Here is a 26277-nt window from a genome sequence, read left to right on the forward strand (position 1 = left end):
TTTTCTCTTGTTTAATTGTGCTAGCTATTACTTCCAACATATTATGAAAAAGCCATTGATGGTAAAGATCATGCTTTGTTCCCGATTTTTGTGTGAATGCCAAGTGTTTTTCATTCATTCCAAGGACAGTATTTGAGTTGTATGTGTTTTATACTTGCAAGGTTTTCCATTAAGTTATATTTATTAAGAATGGGTGTTGAAATTTACAAATTTCCTTTTCAGGATCTGTGGAAATGAGTGAAATGAGTGTACTGTTCTGTTTATTTTTATGACAAATTTTTTAATGTGGTTATGTAATAACATGGAACTAGTCTTACATCTCTGAAAGAAGTCACATTTGACCATGATGTATTTTATTTTGTACTATGAAGTTGGCCTCCCTTTATCTAAAATTAATTTAGGATCTCTACATGGGTATTCATTAGGGAGACTGACCTGTAGTTTGTGTGTTTAGTATGTGCATTTTCATCAGGTATTGTTATCAATCTGTAAATCCTTTAGAAAATAATTTGGAGATTATTTTCTTTTTTTTGTGCTACAGAACCATCAAAGTTAAGTATGATTCCCCTGTGAAATCTTTAGGTCTGATACTATTTTATGGAGTACCTTTTTGACAAATTTCTTTTTTTTTTCTCCAGAGATTGGACTATTCAAATAGTCCATCTCAACTAGTATCAGTTTTACTAAATGTTATTTCTCAAGAATTTTAGGTAGATTTTTAAAAAAATATTTTAATACAATTCTGCAGAGTTACTTTTTATTATTTTTAAGATTTCTTCAGTTTTATTTTCTTGTTTATATATTTAAACCATCTTCTTCTAGTCTCTCTTTTTTTAGTTGTGCTTTCTTATACATTGTAGAGTAAAGCTTTCTTTTGTTTCTTATAAGAAAAAATAATACTTCTCTTTTAACTCATAATTATAATAACTTATAGTTACTGATATAACTGTTTTTTCTTAGTACTAATATAGTCTATGTTAAACATACTCTCTTTTTTAAGTGTTTTTATCTTTATTTTGAGAGAGAAAGCAAGCATGTGAGCAGGGGAGGGGCAGAGAGAGAGGGAGAGAGAGAGAATCCCAAGCAGGCTCTCTGCTGTCAGCTCAGAGCCCAAGGTGGGGCTCAAACTCATGAATTGTTGCAATCTTGACTGGAGCCAAAATCAAGAGTCAGAAGTTTAACCAACTGAGCCACCCAAGTGCCACTTAAATATACTGTCTTAAAACATTTCATTATGTTATGTTTTCTTTGCTTTTTCCTAAACTTTGTGTGCTTTGGGGTTTTTTATAATCTTGTTTTTGCTTTTATTTTGATATTTGAGAATATTTGTATTTTTAATATTATATAATGTCCTTAAAATCTCCTCCTTTCCCTCAGACGCTGTATTTTGACTTCTTACTATGAGCAAGAATAAAATTAGCCTGTAGTTATTTTCCTTCCCTTTGCACCATATAATTTTAGTTAATAATATTATCTGTTCTAATTCTTATCTTTGCACTCCTAAGAATGGTCTTCTACCAATCAGTTTGTCAGTTTAAAATTATATTATTTTATTCGTAATTTTTACCAACAAGGTACCCAGTGAATTTTTTCTATATTTTCTTCTCCTCTCATTTTGTTTTATTGCATATTTCTAGCTGGTCAGAGGCTGTAATGTTTGCATATTTCTCACTTTTTTCTTTACTTGGGGGGGGGCTTTAAATTTCTAGTGAAATATATTCAGTGCTCACCACTAGTCTTCCAATCCCCGCCTCCAACCAAGAAGTAGTGTTTTTCCAAAGCTGCTAACTGAGGTCTTGTGCACTTGTCAAGTCACTTTTTATAATCTCTCTAGTAACCAGTGCTCTGACCAGTCAGGTCACAGACCTGCTCTCAGGATTTCTTACACAGTGTGGAGTCCTCCTCATCCGTGTGTTAACCCTATTTGATATGTGTTCTGTCACTCCAAGGAGACCTTCATACTTCCCTTTTCTTCACTAAGTTTCTGCTGAACTCCATTGCAGTGTGCTTTCTGGAACCAATGTTGCTGGTCTTAGGATTTATTTCCCTGTTTATGTGTAAATTAAAATGTGCAATATCTCTGTCTCTAATTACTCTTTAGGCATAATTTATAGATTTCTTTTTACTTGTCTCATTTATTGGTCTCTATGGTTTTTAGGAAGATCCATGAGGAAATTGAAATTTAGATATCAGTTATTGTCCGTGGGGAGCTAGAAACCTTGTCACAAAACTTTAATATTTGAAAAATGAAATTGTGGGGCACCTGGGTGGCTCAGTCAATTAAGTGTCCAGCTTTGGCTCAGGTCATGATCTCATGGTTTGTGAGTTTGAGCCCCGCGTCGGGCTCTGTGCTAACAGCTAGCTCAGAGCCTGGAGCCTGTCTTCAGATTCACTGTCTCCCTCTCTCTCTCTGGCCCTCCCCTGCTTGCACTGCCTCTCTCTGTCTCTCAAAAATAAATTAAAAAAAAAAGAACGAAAGAAAAAAGAAATTGTTATTCTATATATAAATTCAGATAGCAAGGTATATCTAAAATAAAAAAAGAACACAGTCCCAAAAGCCTATATTATAAACCTGAGTATAATATTAAATCAAATCTTTACCAGCTGAGAAGTTTTAAGAGTATCAGATATTTCCTTAGGTATGTCCAAATGACTGTACAGTATTATATTACAGCAATAATGGGAGAAATATATTAATGTAATATAATTCCAATATATTAAAGATCTTACTCTGAACAATATCACACTTAGGGGAAACTTTTTATCAAAATCACCAATGTGTCAAGTCTCCCTGGTGACGTATTTCAAAACAAAATTTAGGAACTTAAATAATTATTGTAATACTAAAGTCTTGTTCCTTTAAGTTGATGACAATTTTTATTTCTTTATATCTCCCACTAATCAATTCAGTCATTATTAAATGATTCCTGGGAGTATACTTTAGGTAGTGTTGTTATGCCCAGATTTTAATATCGCCCCCAAAAACCAGAGACCGCCAGGGAGGCTGAATCACGCATGCAAAAGCAAAGGGCTTTATTTCGAATTTAGGCCCGGCCAGCCTAAACTCGGGCTCACAGACTTCAACAACACACTGGATCCACGTGGAGTGAGCCCAGAACAAAGGCAGGGTAGGGCTTTTATGAGTTTGGGAAGGGGGAGTTACAGGAAATTGTGACATAGGTATTGACAGCAGGTTTAACCATTCACATTGCCTAGAGTATTTGTTACTTTTGGCGGGACCCAATCACAACATTCAGAGTATTGACCAATCACAGAGTGGGCCCAGGACCCTCACGTAGGGCGTGACTAGTCTTAGCCTCCATCTTTAGGCCTGCCCTTAGAATGTTACAAGGGTGGTCCCTTTTGCCTTGGGCAATGTGTACCCTTCTATTGTTTCATGGAGTCAGTTTCAGACCTGTATCCTTACAGTGTCAGCCTGTATTTTGGTCACCAATGTCAATAAGATTTGTTGTTTGGGGGGATACTTGATTTTGTTTCCCCATCGTCTTCACAAATTCTTCATTTTTCCCACAGAACTGTTATATTGTATGGTCCATTAAATTGGATGGAAGTGACATATGGAGTAGTATATCAGCAGCAAAGCCAAAAAAAAAAAAAACCAAGATTTTTAAAAATAAAGTATTCATTTCAAACTGAAATACAAAAGGAAAATTGAAACTTGAATTCCTTGAATTGAAGATAATCTATACAGTAGCCTCTCAGGATATAATACATAATCTGTGCAATTTTACGCTGTGATTAAAATAGCATCTCATGTATAAGCCATAGCAAATTCAGTGGAGGTTGCTTTTTATTTTGTGAATATGAGTGGTTTCCCTATACTGCAGCTGTCACTCATAGAGAGAGTCATTGGAGAAAGTATAAATATGCAGATAAAGTTGTTTCCAGAGGATTCAAGGTCCAACGTTTACAACCAGTATATTGGCTTTGATTATACCCTTCTGTCATGTTATGTTGTGGAATTTCCTTTACTTGATGTCAATTTTTGAAGAGTTGATTGTTAAATCAAGCAGAAAAGTTAAAGAGAGACAAATTGAACTTGGTAGCTTCTGATACTATCTAATTTCTACTTCGCATTATTTCTGATATGGGGGAAATCCTGCTGATTTTTTTTCTTAAAATATAATTTTACTACCTATGTAAAATACTGATATTGGTTATTTCAAACATTGTTGTTCCAGTGGTGACCACCAAAACAAACAAAAAAGAAACAAAAGAAAATCAAATTTTGATACACCTCTTTTTACAGAAACATATTAACCTTCAAAATGCCTAATTTCTTATCTAAATAAGAAGTGTGTACCCACACTATATGGTCAACTAATCTTCAAAAAACCAGGAAAGAATATCCAATGGAGAAAAGACAGTATCTTCAACAAATGGTGTCGGGAAAACTGGACACCAACATGCAGAAAAATGGAACTGGACCATTTTCTAATGCCATACACAAAAATAAATTCAAAATGGATGGAAGACCTAAAACTGAGACAAAAACTACCAGAATTCTAGAGGAGAACATAGACAGCAACTGCTTTACCTCAGCTGGACCAAATTCTTACTAGACACTTCACAGAAGGCAGAGGAAATAAAAGCAAACATGAACTATTGAGACTTCATCAAGATAAAAAGCTTCTGCAAGACAAAGGAAACAATCATCAAAACTAAGAGAAAGCCTATGGAATAGGAGAAGATATTTGCAAACGATGTATCTGATAAAGGGTTAGTATCCAAATCTATAAAGAACTTATAAAACTCAACACCCAAAACAAAGAACCCAGTGAAGAAATTGGCAGAAAACATAAATAGACACTTTTCCAAAGAAGACATCCAGATGGCTAACAGACACCTTAAAAGATGCTCAACATCCCTCATCATTAGGGAAATACAAAGCAAAACCACAAGGAGATACCACCTCACACCTGACAGAATGGCTAAAATAAACAACACAAGAAGCAACAGGTGTTGGTAAGGGTGCAAAGGAAAGGGAACCCTCTTTCACCATTGGTGGGAATGAAAACTGGTGTGCCGCCACTCCGGCCAGTATGGAGGTTCCTCAAGAAACTGAAAATAGAACTACCCTACAATCTAGCAATTGCACTATTTGGTATATACCCAAAGGATACAAAAATACAGATTCAAAGTGGTACATGCACCCCAATGCTTATAGCAGCATTATAAACAATGGCCAAACTATGGAGAGAGCCCAAATGTCCTTTGACTGATGAATGGATTAAGAAGATATGGTACGTCATTTGTAGTGGAATATTACTTGGCCATCAAAAATTAAATCTTGCCATTCATAATGACATGGATTGAGCTAGAATGTATTATGCTAAATGAAATAAATCAATCAAAGAAAGACAAGTACCATATGATTTCACTCATATGTGGAGTTTAAGAAACAAAACAGAGGAACATATTGGAAGAAGGAGGAAAAAGAATAGAAGGAAACAAACCACAAGAGATTCTTAATGATATAGAACAAACTGAGGCTTTATGGAGGGATGTGGGTGGGAGATGTGCTAGATGGGTGATGAATATTGAGGAAGGCACTTGTGATGAGCACTAGGTATTTCATATCAGTAATGAATCACTGAATTCTACTCCTGAAACCAGTATTGTACTATATGTTAACTAACTTAACTTTATTCTTTAGTGTTTATTTATTTTTTTAATGTTTAGTAATTTAATTTGAAAGAGAGACAGACAGACAAACAGTGAAAGAGCAGAGCAGGAGCAGAGACAGAGGGAAAGAGAGAATTCCAAGTAGGCTCCATGCTGAGTGTGGAGGCCAAGACAGGGCTGTGAGATCATGACCTGAGCCAAAATCAAGATTGGATGCTTAACTGACTGAGCCACGCAGATGCCCCAAACAACTAAAATTTAAATAAATAAAAAAGAAGTATTTAAGTGTGTGGGTGGGTATGCGTGCCCTGAGTGTTAGGATTTAAATGAGAGTAATGCAGAAAAGGCTACTGTTTGTTTGAGAAGATGTGGGTTTATGTAAATTTAACTACCTCCCCTGAAACGAAGCCAACTTAAAGGAAACCCTGTGAAGTGAAAACACAAGAAACGCAAGTGAGAAGAAAGTGAAGTATTAAATTGAGAAGCAATACGGATAAAACTAACTACCCAGTAGAAAAGATGTATCATAAAAAGAGACAATGATCAATAGGACTGAGACAATTCTGGAAACCTAGAGACTTGTTCTGCGTCAGATGAAGTGGTGAATAATTTCTCAGTTCAGATGCCTAATTTCTGGGTGAGGAACCCTACACAACTAAAATTAGCAGCTCTCTCTGTGAGAAACTGATTTTTCACAGGTTAAAGGTATAGAACCAGCCACAGATAAATAACTTATTTACCCTGGAATGGAGCAAGTACAGAAGAGAGTATTATACTGAACGTTCTATCAAACTGATAAATGCTGCATCATTGAGTCAATTAGTTGCTACATAAAAAATATAAGTTCCAGATAAAACATATAACTAAGCTTTTTGCCATCGATGGTTTCTGTAAAGGCTCTAAAATCTGAAGAATTGAAATGATACTAAATGGAAGAGAAGATTGTACTTTCCCTACCAACTGAAAGCAGGCCACATCTAAAGGAACCAATGGAATGGAGAAAATGTGCTCTCTGTTTTCTGTTCTAATATCGTTTCCTATGAAATACGTGTACAATGTAGAGGATAACCAAATTATGTGTTTTGGGTAACACTATTAATTTCGAAGTTAATAGTCATCAAATTTAAGAGACTTTCACTTTATTGTTTTACAAAAATATGTCAATGTTTTATTTTAAATTATTTATTTGAACTTTATATGTTGAGTTCTATTTTATACCAGGAGTCTAAGATCACCAGTCTGACTCACATACATATACATATACACACACGCACATATGCGCACGCACACACACACATACACACACTTTAATTTGTTAAAAAAAAAAGTTCAAGGGAGTTAGGGGGAACCTCAATGAAACAAAAAATTCTTGGTTAACAATATACACCCAAACAGAGAACAAATACATCCTATGTTTTTATTTTATTTTAAAACCAAAGATTCACTTTGAGACACTATAAAAATTTATCTTAAGTTCATATCCCCAAGTAAATTTTAACTAATAACATTTTCACTCCTCTCATCAATTTAAAATAGTTTCTGTTTAAATTGAAGCCTATTTAATTTACTCTTACCATCACTTTCACAAAGCTCTGAAGTGCTCTCATTTCCCTAAACTTGAAATATTTCCCGACAAGAAAACAGGTGCACATTGTTTCATTTACTTGCAGAAAAATAATGAACTTTGTCATTTATAATTTAAAAATAATTATACTGCAGGTCAAAACTACACATGAGATTTTAATTTTTTCAGATCTTTCAACTTTTTCCCTTGGCAAGTATTTTGAACTTCATTAGGCTTTTTGTCACTCTTAACCTCAAATCACTCATTTTTTCCCCACAAATAATCTCACCTCCTACACCTCAAAGCAAGGGGAAGGGTTCAAGCAGGAACTCCCGTAACAAGCCCACCCTCAACAAAAAATGTCCCAACAGTGTTAATTGAGGCTTAGATTACACTTGCAAACCATTCTCTCCTCCTCCTTCAAAACCTGTCCTCACTAATCCCAGTCCCTGCTCGCAATATTTTCACTGGCTCTTTCCCTTTGGCTCACACTCATGCTCCTGAAAATAGCCTGTACTTCAACAGACACATTGCTTATATCTCATAATATTTTCTCAAAGTTTTAATTAGTTAAGTTTGTTGCCAACATTTAAAAATTGGAAGAATACATTTAAAATGAAGATCTCTGAGTTATTTTGGAAAACACGAATATCTGACTACATGTTTTCAATAAGCTGAAACAGAATACTGGCCACACCTTTCGATGGGGTATGCATTCTCCAGTTTGTGAGAGTCTCCAGCTGTCCTTCTTGTCTGTTTCTACCTGGCTTTCTGCATTTATGTTGTCTCTTCTGATAGGCATTCAGACTTTCGACACTCACTCACTTGCTTCTCTTATTTCCTTAACATCCTGCTCACTATAACTGAGCTCTCTATGTTGTACTCTCTGTTACCCTCTAGGCTGAATATATCTTGTTAAATCTGATACTCTGTCATTTTATGTTCTGTGACACCATAGTTTCTTGTTTCTTTTGATCTCTGTGGCAGCTAATTTCATACTATTTTCTTATTCCTCTTATTCTGCTTGTAAATACTGTTTATCTCCCAATAGCTATTCTTAGAATTATTCCTCTTAGTCATTTTCTCTGTATACCCTGGACAAACTTATCCATGACCTACAAGGTAGAGACTATCTCACAAATCAGTATCTCCAGCCCATACTTTTCTCTGGACTTTCCTTCCTACTTAGAATGTCACATATCCAACTTTCCACGGACATCTCCTTTGGAAGATTTTAAATTTCTATAGATTTAGCATTTCAATTAAGACTTGTCTTACCATCTCCAACTACCATCCATCAATTCCATCAAAACCTCTTGCTCCTCATATATCCCGAACTGTGTTATACAAGCCACCACAGCTGGAATCATGGGGGTTATGCTAATCTTTAATCATCTCTTCTCCCAACCAAAGTGATCAAACTCTGTCAAGCACAGCTTGTGCTTATCCCTCTCATACAGGCCACTGTAATTGCCTAGTAGGCCCCCAAAACATCTTTCATGGGCTGACAAAGTGATCTCATAACTGATATCCCGCTTTCAGCCTCTTTCCTTCAGGATCATATGTCACACTATTTTACATCGAATTATAATACCCAGCTTTTTATATCCTTTAAATCATTCTTACTAATGATATAAACCTCCAGAGGCGCCTGACTGGGCTCAGTCAGTTAAGCTTCCGACTTTGTCTCAGGTCATGATCTAATGGTTAGTGAGTTCGAGCCCCACATCAGGCTCTGTGCTGAAAGTTAGCTCAGAGCCTGGAGCCTGCTTCGGATTCTGTGTCTTCTTCTTTCTCTGACCCTCCCCAGCTCACGCTGTCTTTGTCTCTCTCTCTAAAAAATAAATAAAACATTAAAATTTAAAAAAAACCCTCCAAAGTCCCTTGCATTATATAAAATATTTATGGGTTGATCTGTGGTACTTCTTTAGCTTTATATCCCATCCCTTCCCCCATCACATCCCATATTTCAGTGGTAATTCCTTGAAACACACTCTATACCACCTTGTTTGTACAACATGGTGTCCCCTCTATCTGGATGCCTTCTTCCCTGTAGATTACTTGCTCCAAAGACCCCTTCAACTATGAAAAGTTCCTAACTCACCCAGAAAAATGTACCTGTTCCTGCCTCTGTGACATCATGGTACCCCATGCCTGCCTTTACTATCCATTTGCCTAGTGGACAAGTAAAATAAATGACTGAAAAAGGCCATGAATAAAAAGAGAGAGAAGGGTAAGGTTTATAGAAAACTGGAAAACACCTTCCTTATTTAAAGTGGCCAAGAACCCTTCACCTCTAGTATGTAGCAGGGATATTACTTTCCTTTCCATGCATCCTTAACCTTTTGCAAACAGTATCCAATACATATTTTTAGAATATAAAAAAATGAATAGGTTATTTTATTGAGTAATTAAGGTTTTTTTTTAATTTTCCTACTGAATGAGCATTAGCCAATGATTCCTCAAGTGTATGACCATCAGCATCACCTTGCAACACATTTAAAATGCAAATTATTGGACTTTGCATCAGAACAACTGATTCAGAAACACAGAAATTTTGCAATTTGCGTTTTAACAAACCCTTCAGGTCATTCTGATACTCGCTAAAGTTTGAGAACTATTGTGCCTGAGTCCAGCTCCAGCAGGTCCAGGGTTCCCTGAAGGATGGACGGTGTCGGCCAAAGAGAGTGAGAGAGCCTCAGCTTCTTTCTGCTCACCAGGCAGACATCTCTGCCCTGACCAGAGAGTCAGCTTTATTTATTGAAAAAATGTATGAGGGTACAAAACAGAAGTGGCAATTGCCTTAGACAATGATTTCTGATAACAAATTCTTTGGTATGTAAAATTTCCCAGAATATAGATTAGTAGAAGACTCATGCATAATCTTTACCAACAGAGATTGAAATAGGTGACTAGATGTTTATCATATGGGGAAGGAAGGGATCTTTAGCATTCAATTACAAGGCAAAGCTTTTAGCATAGCAAAGGCAAAAGTTAGTTCTCTTGTGAGCAGGGGTCAATAGCCTGTTTTCCGAGGGGAAGAAAAACAGGTTTTCTCAGGAAATGTAACATTTGCTCCTATAATCACAAAAGAAGAAACTCCTGTAACAAGTTTTTTCACAAGGTACACTTCACATATATTTAGCATAAGAAGGCAAGTCACTCCTGACATCAGTCAGTCAGGCACCGTGGGGGTCTGTGCTCAAGTAGAAATTGAGTGGGGGTTGAGTGGGTGTAGAGGCGGGTGCCATCTGACAGTGGGAGGCCTTGCAAACCTGCCTTACTTCAGAGACGGCTCCCAGCACTATGGAGCTATGTTAATTAATGTTTACATAACACTATAAAGATAAATTTTAAGTGAAACTAAATATAAAAGTATAATAAAGGTAAATTTTTATAGTCTCTTTTTTTTACAGTTCTTTTCAAAACTGAACGTTTTCATCTAATTTAATCTTATTAAGGTATGACAAAGGAGATTCCATTACCTTTGAAATGATTAAAATTGATTAAAATTATACTCTCCAAATCAAAGAATTTCTACTTTTGTGCTTACTAAAAGAAAAGTTTGAATTACCCTAAAAGCTTTGACAACAACTAAGTCTTCACACACAAAAATGCAGCTGGTAATTTAGGCAATTTTCTAACTAATTTAAACCACTAAATACGTATTTGTATGCTTTGGACTCAATATTCTGAATAATTGACACATCAAATATATATTTGCCTGAATAGCTACATTACTCCCTCAAATTTGCATATCTTTTCAGACCTCAAGGTAAAGAACAAAGAAATTTTCTGTATGCTGGTTTCTCAAAGGGCATTCATAGTGTTTTTACTATTCTCCATTGGAGCTGAAAGTTATTCTTTAATTCAAAGATGAAGAGCTGCAGTAGTAATATAGAGTTTCCTGAAACCTCAGTCAGCATTACTATGGAAACAATCTATTATTCAGATGAATTTAATTAAAGGCTTTACAACGTAACTAATATTTACTACTATCAGGGGTTTGGAAGTTTCCTCTTTGCAAAGATTAAATTTGATATAAAAAAGGAACTATGACATGGTTGCTAAAAGAAATCCAGGAAAATTTCAGTCACAGGTTGCAATCAACTTTATATTATGTTTCCCCTCGAGTATCAGGGCAAAAGGCATGTTTCTGAGATCAGGAAAATTGCTGGTAGTTGAAAAAATTATGTTTTATCTCTTTATTAATAATGAATGCTAATGACTGTCTAAATCAGCATATCCATGCCAGACACTCCTCGTGTACGTATCATTTGGAGAATTTTGTTACCTAGCAACACCCAAATCAGGGACAGTTTCTGTTCATACCGCCTTTGGATAGCTGGGGTCTGTACCATTTGTGTTTGAAACACTCCATCCAGAGGTCCCTGTCAATGTGATGACTCTATGGTCATCCCAGGTCAGTTTAGGTTAAGTGTTAGTACATTGACACAGTTTGAGTGGCTTCTCTAATGGCTTTTGGAAAAGGAAGAAATCTGTTGAAGAGAAATAAAATAACACTATTAATATGACACACATTGATTTATTAAGCAGTTATCACAGAGAAACCCTATTGTGTATATATATATATATACACTACTGATGTGTCTACTGATGTGTTTGCTTTCATTTCCAGTCTCTCTTTACTGAGATATTTTAACCTTGGGCCACTAAAAGCAGCCTGCCACCTTGTCCTGGTTTCTGCCTTATATCTCTTATCCCAGACCTGTCTTCTCTGCAGCTTTGCTTTCATGACGACTGGCCAGGTTGGAAGCGGTATCTCTCAGACATCATCAGCATTTGTGAACCTGTTCCAGAAGTTCTTGCTGCTGCTGCAGCTCCCGTAATTGCTCTCACTGCTACTGCAGCACTAACTCCCCCCACCTCCACTCATGTGCCCCATGCACTCCTGGGTCAAGACTCACATGCCTCAAGATTCCAATTCGGTCTCACACTTACTGCCATATTGTAAGTGGCTGCTTTTTCTTTGATATCTCTCACCCTAGGAAATCTCCCACCAGTCTTAATTTTTCAAGGCATTACTGACCATCTCTTCTCCCTTAAAGAATCCTACATTTAGCTTCAGGTTTACTAGATAGATGGGCCCTCTGGTGATTTTTGTTGTCACTAACATCAGGACCTCACTGGCTGCACTGCCTCACTTGTCACTCACTAATCACGTTACCAGGTCAACACTGAGTTCATACTGAGTGATCCTTTTTCCCTAACTGCCAGCTACTGCCTTCTTTGACAATAGTATGGGTTGTTCTAACAGCCTATGGGCAACATCGTGTATTCATTACACAGTTGGGGGTAGGAAAGATTCATCTCCTTGCAGGGTGCTTTGATGGAAATTTCTCCCTAAAAAGACAAGGCAGATATGTCAATTATCTTGCCCATTTCTCCCATCAAATTCAAACTGTTGCTCTCTCCGACTCCGAGATTAGTCATGTTCCTCTCCACATCCAGAGCTCTGTAGCTGGAGAAAAATCTCACGGTGATTTTAGGCTTCCAATAGAAGTGTCAGGTTGCGACTACTGTGATTTTAGAGAGGTACATCAACAGTAATTCACAAATCCTTATTGTGTGATAATAGCTGATAGCAGACTTACTGCAGAGTATAGTTTTCTTCAGACCAAAATCTTGCTATCGTTTCTGCTCTGCACTGTGGACACAGTGCTACTCAGCCAGACACCTCCCTCAGGCCTGGGACAGCCTTGCTGCTGGGAATACTGGCTGTTGAGGGCACAGCTTCACTCCACTGACAACTGTGGTCCAGGGCAGGGACCGCCTTACACAGGTTATGGACCTTCTCAGAGGGTTGCTGTAGCAGGGGACTGGCCGATGCTGGGAGACAAAGAACAACACCCTGACTTGAATATGGCACCACTCTGAAGGGCTGTTCTCTCTCCAGAGCTCCCAGGAGGGCTGGCTGAAGCTTCCTTTGCATTTGCCTGAGTTTAACCCAAACCTGTTTGTTCCCTTTTCTCAAGCATATCTCCTGGGAACACTGCTGATAAGATCTTTTGTGCAAGATGTTTCTCAGGGATCCAGCCTCCCACCACCTGTATTCCCTTGTGAGGGGAGATATCTCTGCTCATGTTCTTCGTGACATTCCCCATCTCCCACCCCCCATCCAAGCATGTCCCTTCCTTTCCCTACTATATTCTCTAACTTGCATGACTGCTTGAACTTAAGTTTCTCTCTACTTTTTAGTCCATAATTCAACTAGGTGCAACCAAGCAAGAGTAAATTCTTTCTGATTTACATTTAATATAAGTATATTAAATATATTTAATATACAGTTAAGAAAGAATATATATTTAACATATATTCAAGAAAAAGAATATGAAGCATGCTTCATTCTCAGCACAGAATCCAAGATGGGGTTCAATCCCACAACCTTGGGATCATGAGCAGAAATCAAGAGTCAGCACCTCAACTGACTGAGCCCCCCAGGCACCCCTAGTAAAATTATTAGGTATCAAAGTTATAGGGGTTTGCAGAAATGAAGAGAAGTTGAACAAAGGGAATGATTGGGAATTGGGAATTGTGAGGAAATTCAAGGATTAGCAGTATAGGTAGGACTTTCTGGAAATATTTGCTTTTCTGTAAGAAATATTTCAAATATTCCCAGATTGATTCCTAAATTAGAAAAACTGTTTCCCTCAAACTCTAGTATATAAGAACCAGCTCCCAGGATAAGAGAGAAAGAAAGAGAAAGAGAAGTTCAGATTAATGAGATTGTCTCTATTCAGAAAAGTTTAGTAAAATGATTTTCTAAAGTCCCTTTATCCATTACCACAGAAGATAGGGCAGAAATATAGCTGTGATCATTATAAATTTGTGAGAAATACGATTGGCATAAATACATAAGCAAATAAACTCAGAACTAGAAGGAATATTAAGAGTCAAATACCTCCAGGGAATCCTAGGGGAGGTTAGAAGAAGGGTTTTGGTTGGGGGAGATCATTTGTTATTCATCTTCTGAGATCATAAATAAAATTGTGTGTATGCATTTATCTACATTTATTTAGAGGAGAGTTGTGATTCTCCTTAAATATTCAGGTGGATATTTTTGGCCCAAGAAAACACCAAATCTTGGGTAAAACTGCAATTAAATAACAGAAACTACTGTTTTATTCTGACTTTACCGATTTCCTGTTTGGCCTTGGGCCAAGTATTTAACATCTTTGTGTATGTAGATTGGAGTCATACATAATTCCAGACTTTTTTAAAGAGAAAGATAATGGATTAACTGTGTACTTACTTGAGTGAGAAATAAAAAGTTCTCAGGTAATATAACACAGGAGGAGCACCTGGGTGGCTCAGTGGGTTAAGCGTCTGACTTTGGCTCAGGATGTGTTCTCACAGTTCATGGGTTCGAGCCCCGCATCGGGCTCTGTGCTGACAGCTCAGAGCCTGGAGCCTGCTTCAGATTCTGTGTCTCCCTCTCTCTCTGCCCCTTCCCTACTCATGGTCTGTTTCTCTCTGTCTCAATAATAAATAAACATTTAAAAATGTCTAAATATGACACAGGATACATGAAGATGAAGGTTCCAAACTTATTTAGCAGCTTTATGAAAGTGACATGTTCTGAGAAGGACATTGTAGCAGTAATTCATTCATGCATGTTAGAGTTAGATACCTCTTAGATGTAAATGGTGTATTTAAATAAAATCATGTTTGTGTAAGCAGTTTATCAGAACTTATAATTACTTGGGAGAATTTGTAAAAAATGTGTAAAAACTCTCATTCTGTTGCTCTTATTTCAGACTTAGCAAACATTTAATAGACAAAAGGCTAAATAGTACCTATTTCAGTTGTCCAGTTAGAGAACAGATGTGGTAAAATATAGAGACTTAACTTATAAGGGTATTTTTCAGTTTAAGAACCATGACAGGATTATCCTCATTCATGCTTTATATTTCATGCCTAAAAGTGCTAGCACTGAGCAAAATTCACAATGTGTATTCTTTCCAGATGAGCTGCCTTTAGACAACTAAATCTGTAATGCAATATAACATGGTCATATTAACCTAGTGATGCAGAAAAGACCATCTGTACCACCTTGGATATGACTAAACTGTAGGAGCAAGCTAATGTCTCATAGTCATTAATTTAAGAAAAGCAGTGAATGGTTTTTAAAGGAGGAGGGTAATGTGACTGATGAAAAATGAATAAAAGTATGCATTGACCTTCAGTGCATTGTAATAAGCTTGCAGAATTGATTTGTAAACTGCTTTATAAGTCAATTCCATGGGCATTAAAAACTAATCAAGTGACTTTGATGCAGTTCACTGATTCTTAACTCGGCAATTTACTTGAGCATATAAGAGTTGTTGGTAGAATTACGTAAGAATGCTTGCAAAACAGTCCGTGACACACCGTTATTTAATCTTACTTGCATAGATTATTTACTCTCGTCTACAGTTTATTAATCCAGAACTTAAAGTTGACCATATTTGGAGTTTGTCTGTGCATTGTGTCATGTTTTTTTTTTTTACCAGAATGATAAATTCTATTACAATTGTATTTAACACTGTTAACTACTAGTCCACAAATGAAAGCTTACAATAATAAAGTAGCCTACTTAATTCTAAAATTTTCTGTAATGAGTCTTTCACATAAAATAAAGAGTTTGGAAACACTTCTGTGTTCTGTTCTGAAATCAGAATGGTAGCAATTAGTAACCTCTGAAAAAAAGCCAAATTAACAATAAGTTGCACTGGGTAAAAAAAGCATGGTTCACCATTTCCATGAGCTACTGAGCTCTACACAATCAACCATTTTTGGTAAATATGGGTCAATACAATTCCAGAAAGCTAAGATTATCCAATTCAGTTGGTCAGAGTAGTTAAATATCTTAATTTTCCACAGCCAGATTTGAAGCATATTATTAGTTTAGGATCTGCTTATAGATGATAGAAACTCATTTACCATGCTCAGGCATACTGTCGGAGGTGGCATTTGGTAAGCAAAACAGAATGGGTCCCTGCCCATGTGAGGCCTACAGTCCGCTGGGAAAGAGAAATGTTAATCAGAAGAAAAGGTGAGGAATCAGACAGATGGATCGTGAGATTAGATTTGCTATAGAATTTTGAGGTGTCTTTTTAAGACTTCTAAGTGAAGATGTCATTGAGGCCAATCAATATGCAGGTTTGGAACTAAAAGAAAAGGTCTGGCCTGGAGATGTAGTTACAAATCATTGGATTAAATATGGAATTGAAACTATGTGTGTAGATAAGACATTTACTGGAAGAGTGTATTTAAATAAAATGCAGAAAAGCCCATGAGTTTTGAGAGTGTTCTTCCATGTTTTAAACCATCCTCAAAGACCAAAGGAAAGTTCATAATAAATATATTAAAGACAATGGTACCCATGACACTTAAAAATATAAGGTAGATAATATCATAGCCCAGAGACTCCAAATGACTGACTAGAAGAACAATGTGTAATTGTCAAGCCAAGGGGCAATGTGAACATAGTCTACTGCATTGGAGATTAGAAACTCTGTACTTCCTAATAGACAGTACTTAGACAAGCTTTGAATTACACAATATTGCTTGGAGGCTATTTCTTATCTCTTCATTCTTTAGAAGTAAAAGTTTTTTAAAGGTTTTTTTAAAAGTTTATAAAGGAATGCATGCTTGGTGTAAACAACAATAAAAATATATACAGAAGAATTCAATACATTACCTTCTACTTCCAAACCCACTTAGCCAGTCACCATATGGGTTCGACATGCGTTCTTCCACATCTTTACCTATTGCTATACAATTTCTATAGATAAATAAAGCCTTTATTTATTTTAAGGAAATGTCACAAATACATTAAATTGAAACTCACTTAATACTATATTTGAATAAACTTCTAATTTTAATCAAAACATATATGTACATATATATATGTTTTTAAAGAGCATCATAAGATTCCAAAGTATAAAAATACCATAATTTATTCAACCATTCTCCTTCTAATGGCTATCCAGACCTGTGTCTTGTTTTAGTGCCTTTATATTATCCTATTATTGGGATTCTTGAGTCAAATGAAAAGTATGTTTTCATTTTAATAGATATTATACAATGATTTTCAAAATTATTTGTAGCAATTTGCAATCCCACCAGCAAAGTGCCAGAATGCTCACCAGCATTTCTTGCTCTCACTACATGTTATCTGTTTTTTTCCCCATTTACTGCTGAATTGAAGGGTGGGAAATGACATGCTTCTGTTTTTATTTGCATTCTTACTGCCAGTGAGTTTATGCATTTATTAGCTAATATTTTAATTTTAATACCCACCTTTGAATGCTTATATTTAGTTGTCATTCTAATCATCATCCACTGAGATATGTATAACTTTTGATGCCATATTCTCAGATTATAAAACAACAACAACAAAAAAAAACAGGAAAGAGAAATTCTTATCTCTACATCTCTATCTGAAACCTAAAGCCTTTAAAAATTTTCAAATGGAATGAGGACTTTTTCATACACAACTGACCCCACTTTTATAATCCACACATGACTCATAGTATTATCTAATACAAGCCTTCTAGACATGTCAGGCCAACATCTTATCCCCACCTCATTTCCTTCCTCCTATTCCAGTACAATAACTCCCTGTCCCCCACCACACACATGCACTATATTTCCAGTCTCTGACCCATCCCTTCTTTTCCTTTCCAAACTGTATTCCCTCCAAATTCCCTTAAAAATGGATATGTAGTGTTTGTAACAATATGTCGTATGTAATAATATGTAATATGTCTTTAATTTATTGAAACAAACAAACAAAAAAGTGATGTCATCCAGGTAATGCTTTCATGTCTCTGGAGTATATCTGTTTAACCATAAGAAACATGACAAGATTCTTCTTCTAGTTCCTTACTGCTTAATGGTAATTCGTATTAGTCTCAGAAATTTTCTGCAATATCCCTCAGCCCAACTGTGAATGACTTAATTAAGTTTTGATTAACAACTCTTTTTACATGGTATTTGACAATGAGTCAACGATGTTTGTTCATTTGTTTGTCTTAAGGGATATGTCTTGTACATAAATAATGTGTGTGTGTGTGTGTGTGTGTGTGTGTGTGTGTATGGGTGTATATATCTATATATTAGTCTTATAATGTTTTTTTTTGTCCCCATTTTGTAGGGAAACTTTTTGGGTTCAAGTTCCCTGGTCTGAGAGTTCTCACTTACAGAAAGCAGTCCCTACCACAAGAAGACCCCGATGTAGTAGTAATCGACTCATCTAAACACAGTGATGATTCAGTAGCCATGAAGCACTTCAAGTCTCCTACAAAAGAGAGCTGTAGCCCTTCGGAAGCAGATGACACAAAAGCCTTGATACAGCCCAGCAAATGTTCCCCTTTGGTGAATATATCAGGACCTCTTGACCATTCCTCTCCCAAAAGGCAGTGGGACCGACTCTACCCTGACATGCTGCAGTCAAGTTCCCAGCTGACTCATTCCAGATCGAAGGAAAGCATTTGTAGTATACGGAGGGCTTCTTCAGTTCATGATATAGAAGGATTCAGTGTCCACCCCAAGAGCATATTTAGAGACCGACATGCCAGTGAAGGTATGTTTGTTTTTTTTAATATGGAAACATATATTAATAGGTAATGAAAGGTAATTGCCATAATTTTTAATTTTGACATCAATCCCTATGCCTTGGGGGAAGGGAAGAAATGTGAGTAAATTACAGCAACTACAAATTATGAGTTTTACATCCGGAGGTGTTACTGATTTTCCTCTTTGAACACTAGTGAATAATTTGGTTTCTTCTGGCTTCTTTTCTGTGTTCCTGCAATGGTATGATAACCATTATCTGTCTACTTTATGGGGTGTTAATTAATGCTTAATATAAGATGTAGTTAGGTGATGACACTATCATCTCAAGCATAATTAATTTTGCTGTATTTAGCAAATAGTAAAGCTCTGGGCAGAGGGAGTGATGTGCCTTCACAGGACACTTTTATAAACAAAATCTTTCCAAAGGAAGAGGTGTATAAAGTGTGGTGTACCGAGTAATCAGAAAGCAATAAACTGATTGTGTAAGGAGGGGATAGAAAGAAAGAAGGAGAAAGGTATAGGGGGAAGAAAGTAATTCCTGAAAGTATTGAAAGACCAAACTTGAAAACCAAAGTCAGAACAAGTGAGAATTCACTTTTTTCCCCCGGGGCCTTTTTGTGCTCACACTCACATCAGCCAGTAGTGAAAGAGCAGTGCTCAAAAGACCACGGGAGGGTACCTGGGTGACTCAGTGAGCTGAGGGTCCGACTTCGGCTCAAGTCATGATCTTACTGTTTGTGAGTTCGAGCCCCACATCCGGCTCACTCCTGTCAGCCTGTGAGCTTAAAACCTGCTTCACATCCTTTGTCTCCCTCTCTCTGCCCCTCCCCCATTTGCACTCCCCCCCCAAAAAAGATAAATATTTTTTAAAAAGATAGCAACAAATAAAATCACTATTAACATGATGACAGCCAAGTTTTACTAAGTATCTAGTATGTGTCAAGGCATTGTAAATGCTTGACACATTAACTCATTTAAAACTTACAACAACTCTATGAGTTATGATTACTAGGCCTCGTCTTATAGATGAGGTAACTGAGGCTTAGATATGCTTAATATATGACTGGTCCAAGGTTACAGAGTCCCAGAGCTGACTTTCATACCCAGGACCACTTTTCTCCAGAGTCCACAATCCACCATGCAGTGCTTTCCTGTCACAGGATAGGTCTGTGGACTCAACGAGCTTTCCCCCAGGCTCAGAGATTCAGAGTACCTGTTGAATGGATACATCAGTTCCACTTTTCTAAATCCACAAGTTCGGGTTCTTGAGTGGCCCACTGTTCTGTGGCACCCATTCCTGTGTGTTCCCATCATCACTGCTGCTCCTGGGAGTTTTCTTCTTAAAACTGCATCTGATCACTGGGCTCTTTGTGTAGGGTACTAGGCACTTTGCCAGCTGGCCAGTGTTCTTTTTCAAGCCTTAGTCTCAGCTCCTGCTGGACTCCTTCCCCTCCTATGTATAAACCTGCACAAAGATAATTACTTTTTCCCAAAAAGGTATCACATGTTGTTTTGCTTCATTCGTTTGTTCTGCCAGGAATATCTCTTCTCCGCTTTGTTCCTCCTCATTCTGCCACTCGCGGTTATAAAGGCCCATTTCCCCTTCCCAAACCAAAAGAATGAAATGATTTTACACCCTAATGTGCAAAGCAGTGTTTGCACATGTTATAGCATGTATTCCGCATCAGAAGTCAGTCATTTCGGCGGGATACGCAAAGTAAGGAGTATGCTTCTGTGAGCTCTCCCGTTGCGGGAGCTTGAGCATAGTGAGCCCCGCAGCCTTAGCATCCAACACCGTGGCCTGTTTCATGGCAGGAACTCAACAAAGGTTGCTGCGGAATTGAGAGAACCGTGCTGGTGAACTACGGTTCAAAACCACGCACAACAGGAAGTGATTATACTCTGTAATACTTGAATCGTGTGGGGATCTTTATTTAAAGACCACAGGGAAGATGAGAAGGCAGAAGAGAATTCAGAAGGCAGAACTGCCAGGAAGAATTCAAAAAAGAGATAAATCAATATCACAAGAACAGAAGGACTTTCCATAGATAGATTTGAGAAACTGTATATGGTACAAAAGCGAGTAGCACATCCATTTTAATCTGTAGTCTAAAGAAGGGCAAAGGGAGAATAAAATCAAGGACAATTCACAAACTGAATAATCATCGAAGGTCCCCATACCATGGAGTAATTAATTGCATGCTCAATATCTCCCGACTGAATGAAATCACTGAAATTTGATCATTAAGCAATGAATCCTATGACTGAGCTGCAATAAATCCAATAGGATGATTCAAATGACCAACATATATTTTGCTTCGTTAGTCCAGTTAGTGTAAGCATCATATGGACTTTTCAGAAATTGGCCTTATGGCCTAGAACTTGAGTTATGGTATTAATACCATTCTTACGTATTAGATGGTACATGATCAGTGCATGGTACAGACTTAGCCTGTGATTTGACACTGGTGTAGAGTAGGTCAGATCAGATCTCATGATTTCACCTTATTTGCCTCAAAGTTATGTGGTCTCCATTTCACACATAGTTGCTGGTACAATTATGGGAAAGGAAGATTTCATATTTCTGGATTTCTCAATTCAGGATCTATATATGGACACTCAGTAGTGAGGACATCCTGAATTTCTTCCCCCTTGCAAGCTATGTTTTTTTCCAGAAAAGTATCACTTGCCTGCAGATGCTGCAGTCGTCTGATTATCGATTAACAAATTCAGAGGGTATTTTGTAGTTCAGCTTTAGACCAGCTTTAGCCACAAAATCACTGATTGGCCTAGAAAAAACCACAGCTCCTATGACCACATAATTTGATATATCTTAGAAACTGAGCTGCTAACAAAGGAAGATGGAAAACTTTAAAAGGTTTTATTTTTTTTATTTTCTTATTTGGGTATAGTTGGTGCACAATGTTGTATGATGATGAAAAATTTTTTAAAACTGACTTTAGTTTCATGAATTCAGGTGACTGGTTAACAGGTTAAGTTCCACATGCACCAGATTCTGAATTCAGATTATTGTTTCTTCATTCAAGAAGAGAGATTTTCTTCTATATAGGCTATCTTTATAGAACTTTAAATAATTTGCAAATATAGTAGTGTATAATATTTTACATTATCCTTTTATTTTTTTCTATATTACCAAATACCTTAGAATTCTACTTCTCCTACCACTCATGGTGAAGGACCAGAATTTTTTCTAATCCATCATAAACCAATACATTTGTAAATATGATATAAATGCACTATTAGAAAAATGAAATTTTCAGAAAATAGATATAGAAAATATAAACCCTGTTTTATTATTAGATTGACCAGACATAGAATTACTCTGTCAAGTTGCTAGAAAATTCTAAATGCTTACTCAAATTTCTGCAGTTACATTGTCATGGACAAATAACAAGGTCTCAGCCAGCACCAAGGCACAGACGGCATGCTCTGTCTTGGAAAATCAGAGCAGCATTAACCATATAATATAACTTCTAGCCAGTTTTTTGGGAATTTGCAAATCTTTATAATTTTGAGGTTTGAGGAGAAATGTTACAATTTTTAACTACTTGTAAGCGGTTGTTACTAAAGATTTGGGGGCCCAGCTTCTGATGGAGATAGTTAATCCTGCGTAATTAAGGTCTCTTCATTAACCGTTTGCTTTTTTTATGGTCCCTCAACAAGGGCAGAATTGTCATGTAAGGTCACAATTTTGTGTATCTCTGTCTGAGGCAGTGTCTACGCTAGCAATTCAATATACTGCATTATTGAAATTGCTTCACCTGGAAGCTTTGAAACAATTATGATATATCCCAAGATTTTAAATATGCACAGCATTAGAGTAGATGTCGACAAATGTTGAACAGATTTTTCAAATCTTGGATATATTTGTATGGTTTTTGACGTGACTTCATTTATTTTAAGCTTGTTTGTTTCAAAACTAGTAATGCATATTTCGTTAGTAGCAAATATGCATCAAAGAGTCAGATTGCCAATCTCAAGATAAAGCTGAAAACACTTTGTTCTGAGAGTTGAAAACAGCCTATCTTAATATAAATGAATTTCTTAAATATTTTAGGTATCATACCGAGTGCACTATGACAACATAAACTTAAAAATCTCACATTACTTTTAAAAATCAAATCTTTCACAAATTTCTTAACAATTATTTTTGCCTAAGAATGACTCTTTGAGCACTATTTGGTGTTTTCAAAATATACATTGAGGAACATTTGTGGGAGGGACAGTTAGTAGAATTGTAATTAGTAACACAAATTGGTTTATTAAGGTAAGCTCTTGTCTGAGAAATATTTTTCCTTATTAATTTACTAGTTTAAAGCATATGAAAAAGCAATTACTTAATAACATAGCAGAATGTTGTGTAGTCTTTCTCTGTAAACGACAGTTGAAGTGACACTAAAATTGGCTTCTGACAAGATCGAAAGTTTTTATCACAACTGCAGACAGCTGGAGATGTCTCTCTCCAAACTGTCATAATTATAAAATCTGCATCTTGGAATCCAGTTAAATTAAGTGAGATAAATGATTCACATATTTGAACGTGCATGCTTAGGATGGCAGATATTATTTTTGGTATATGCATTTTACTTGGTTGAATAATACAAAATGCTAATTTCAAAGATAAATTTTCAATCATTACATCCTGTTTACTCTGATTGTTTTTACAGAGGTAATTCAGTGTATATAATATAATTTTAGTCTTTTTATATTTCTTTCTTTTTTTTTTACCCTTATGTGCTCAAAACAGACAATGGTCGCAATGTCAAAGGTAATGTACAAACTCAAATGTGATCATCTGATGCTCAAAGTGCCCCTTTACTTGGCATGTTAACTTGCCTGCTGTCTGCCCTGTTCAGTGCAACATCATGCTGCCCGTAGCTAGTCCAGGTGCCTGGTGGAGACATCATGGCTTGATTTTGTTGGAGACATTGTTACTTTCTCAGCTGCGGCACCAAAATGATTCTGAACTCCTTTTTCTTGAAGAAAAAGAATTAGCCTAGGTTGACAGTGAACACTTCCTAAATATTGAAACCATTTGGAAAGAAACAAGTATTAAGCTAAATATATTCCAGTGTGAAAGAGGCACATCAGCCTATTTTAGCCCCCCAAACATTTTGAGTGCAAGATTGAATAAAGTAATCAAAGTGCTACATGACAGTATCACTTCACTTGTTCCTCTTTTGTTTCCTTAAAACTAGTTTCACGTTCCTGGATGGCAGGGGGTATGGTTTTAAGCTTACTGTAGTAGTAAACTGTACATGCATGATGGTCATTTTCTATTTTTCTATTTTACATTTCAATCATTTTTAATTGTGTCCTATATTAGTCTGAAATCACTGGCATGACCTATAGGTGCTGTAGGTTAATGTTTAAGTGGGCAGTACCTCTGGATAAAACCGGATTTGACTAAAAATTTGAAATTCACCTCTGTTTTTCCTACTGTAGCATAGTAGGTATAAGGAATCACAAAATATAGTCATCATATTATTCTCATCAAATTGAAAACTTTTGGACTTAGTCTTTTAACATAGGCCATGCATGCCGCTGTGAGTGTGCATATGGTGACAATGACTCATTTTGTGCATGTGTGTTGCATGGACACGTCTCCACCAGTAACCATTATTATTTAAAGTTCACTGTTTGGGCCTCTTCTGTACGTCACTGCTACTCTGATCATTATGAAGTTCTGCTATTGATTTCTCGATTGCTTTCCTAATGACGTCAGAGCTGGTGATGGCACTCACACTACAGCTGTTTTCTGGTCATCAATGCAGGGTGATCTGAAAATAAAGGAAATTGTGGCAGCTTCTCCGCATCCCCATTTTTATTTTGTGAGCACTTCGTAAAGGGTCTATGCAGGTGACCTCCAATACAGGGATGGTACTTCCTCCACCTGATTATTCTATCCTTGGCCTGACTACTGTGATTTCTAAAAGGGAGCAAATTAGTGTCAGTTGTGACGGTGATTTGCATTAATATAATTCAAGATATAATGTAAGAAACAGAATACAGACACCTCTTGCTCACTTGCTTGTAGGAAATATGATTGGCTTTAGCATTTAATAATTAGCAATTAATTATTAGACACTAATTTTCCAGTGATCTTTTAAATGCAGTGAAAAATGAATCTAATTTTTCTCAATACATAGAAAATTGAGCTTGCTTATCTGTAAAATTAGTAGTTCAAACTGTTGTCATTCAAACCACATTTATTTTATTTTTCTCTCATAAATCCATTTAATCTCCAACCCTTTTTTCTCAACCTTCCATTTTTTAATAGCAGTAGGCTTTGAGTAAAAATGAATAATCAAAGTCAGAATTTGGGATTAGGAAACCTTTAACCATTGTAGGAAGCCTTCCCATATTAATGAATTATGAAGTTAAACTCTCAAATTAGATTTTTTTTAAATGTGCAAATTTAATTTAAAAATTAATGTAAAGGTATGCTCCAAAATCTCCATTATTTGTTTCGACACTGGTTTTGAAACTGTCAAAAAATACTTAAATGTCTGACTCTAAAATTTTCACAGAACAATTAATATGCTGATTAGATATAGAATACTACATTAAATGTGCTTTAAAAAGTTTTTGGTTTTGTTTCTAAACCACATTTAAATAAAACATAAAAAAATAAAAGACAAATTTCTATACTTCCTTGTATACAAATGCATAATTACAGTTTTTTTAAAAATATCAAAGACGCACAAAAATAATTTCTTTACCAAACTAGAATAAATAATTTCAGCAGCCATTTGGAAGGACTTCAAAAGCATCTGGTTTATTCTCCTCAGGCAAGGATGTTGGCTAAATTTCTGACATGGGTGGCACAGGAATCTTTATCTCGGGAGGGTCCCATTCTCTAACTTTCTTGGGAAATCTATTTTACTGCCTGTAAAGCCAAGAGCTAACCTAAATCCTTCTTGCTGAAACGCAGTTTTCTTCCCTCCTTCATCTATCCTGAGTGGCCAGAGGTACCAGCTGGTCACCTCTAATCTTGATATAATATCACACTTAAAGAACAGCAACTGATACTCAGTCTTCTCTTCTCAAACAAAATTATTTCCATTTAGCCTTCTTTTTTAGGATTAAATTTGTTTCTCTTTAATTGAATCTTTGAAATAAGAGTTCAGAGATCTAAGTGTAACCTATTATCAAGGATTGGAAAAGTTCATTGCATGTGCTGCTTATATGTGTGCACGAATATAAAATGTTTTTAACAATTTCTCCACTGTTGTGAGAGATGAACCTAATCCTATCTCAATCGCTCATAAACTGATCTTCACCTCAAATTTAGTGGTTGCTCTGCCTATACTGCTCTCCAAGTCATCCATAAAAATTAACCCCACCCCTACACCAGATTGTATCAATCTGGCGTTAGGAGTCAGAAACAAAACTATATGCAAGATTGATCATAGCTTTCACCTCCCCAAGCCACAAAACCTATCAGACTCACAAAGGAAATC

The 26277-nt window shown here is 36.4% G+C and overlaps 1 protein-coding gene across 1 annotated transcript in view; it reads left to right on the forward strand.

Moving 5' to 3' along the window:
• Positions 1-26277, forward strand: part of KCNH7 (potassium voltage-gated channel subfamily H member 7) — a 485946-nt gene that overhangs the window by 334640 nt on the left and 125029 nt on the right. The window contains exons 4-5 of the mRNA XM_029932996.1: positions 18372-18800; positions 23562-23582. Of these exons, the coding sequence (XP_029788856.1) occupies positions 18372-18800; positions 23562-23582 (450 nt within the window). The remainder of the gene's footprint in view (positions 1-18371; positions 18801-23561; positions 23583-26277) is intronic.

This window comes from Suricata suricatta, chromosome 3 (genome assembly GCF_006229205.1).
Source record: "Suricata suricatta isolate VVHF042 chromosome 3, meerkat_22Aug2017_6uvM2_HiC, whole genome shotgun sequence".
Taxonomy (NCBI): domain Eukaryota; kingdom Metazoa; phylum Chordata; class Mammalia; order Carnivora; family Herpestidae; genus Suricata; species Suricata suricatta.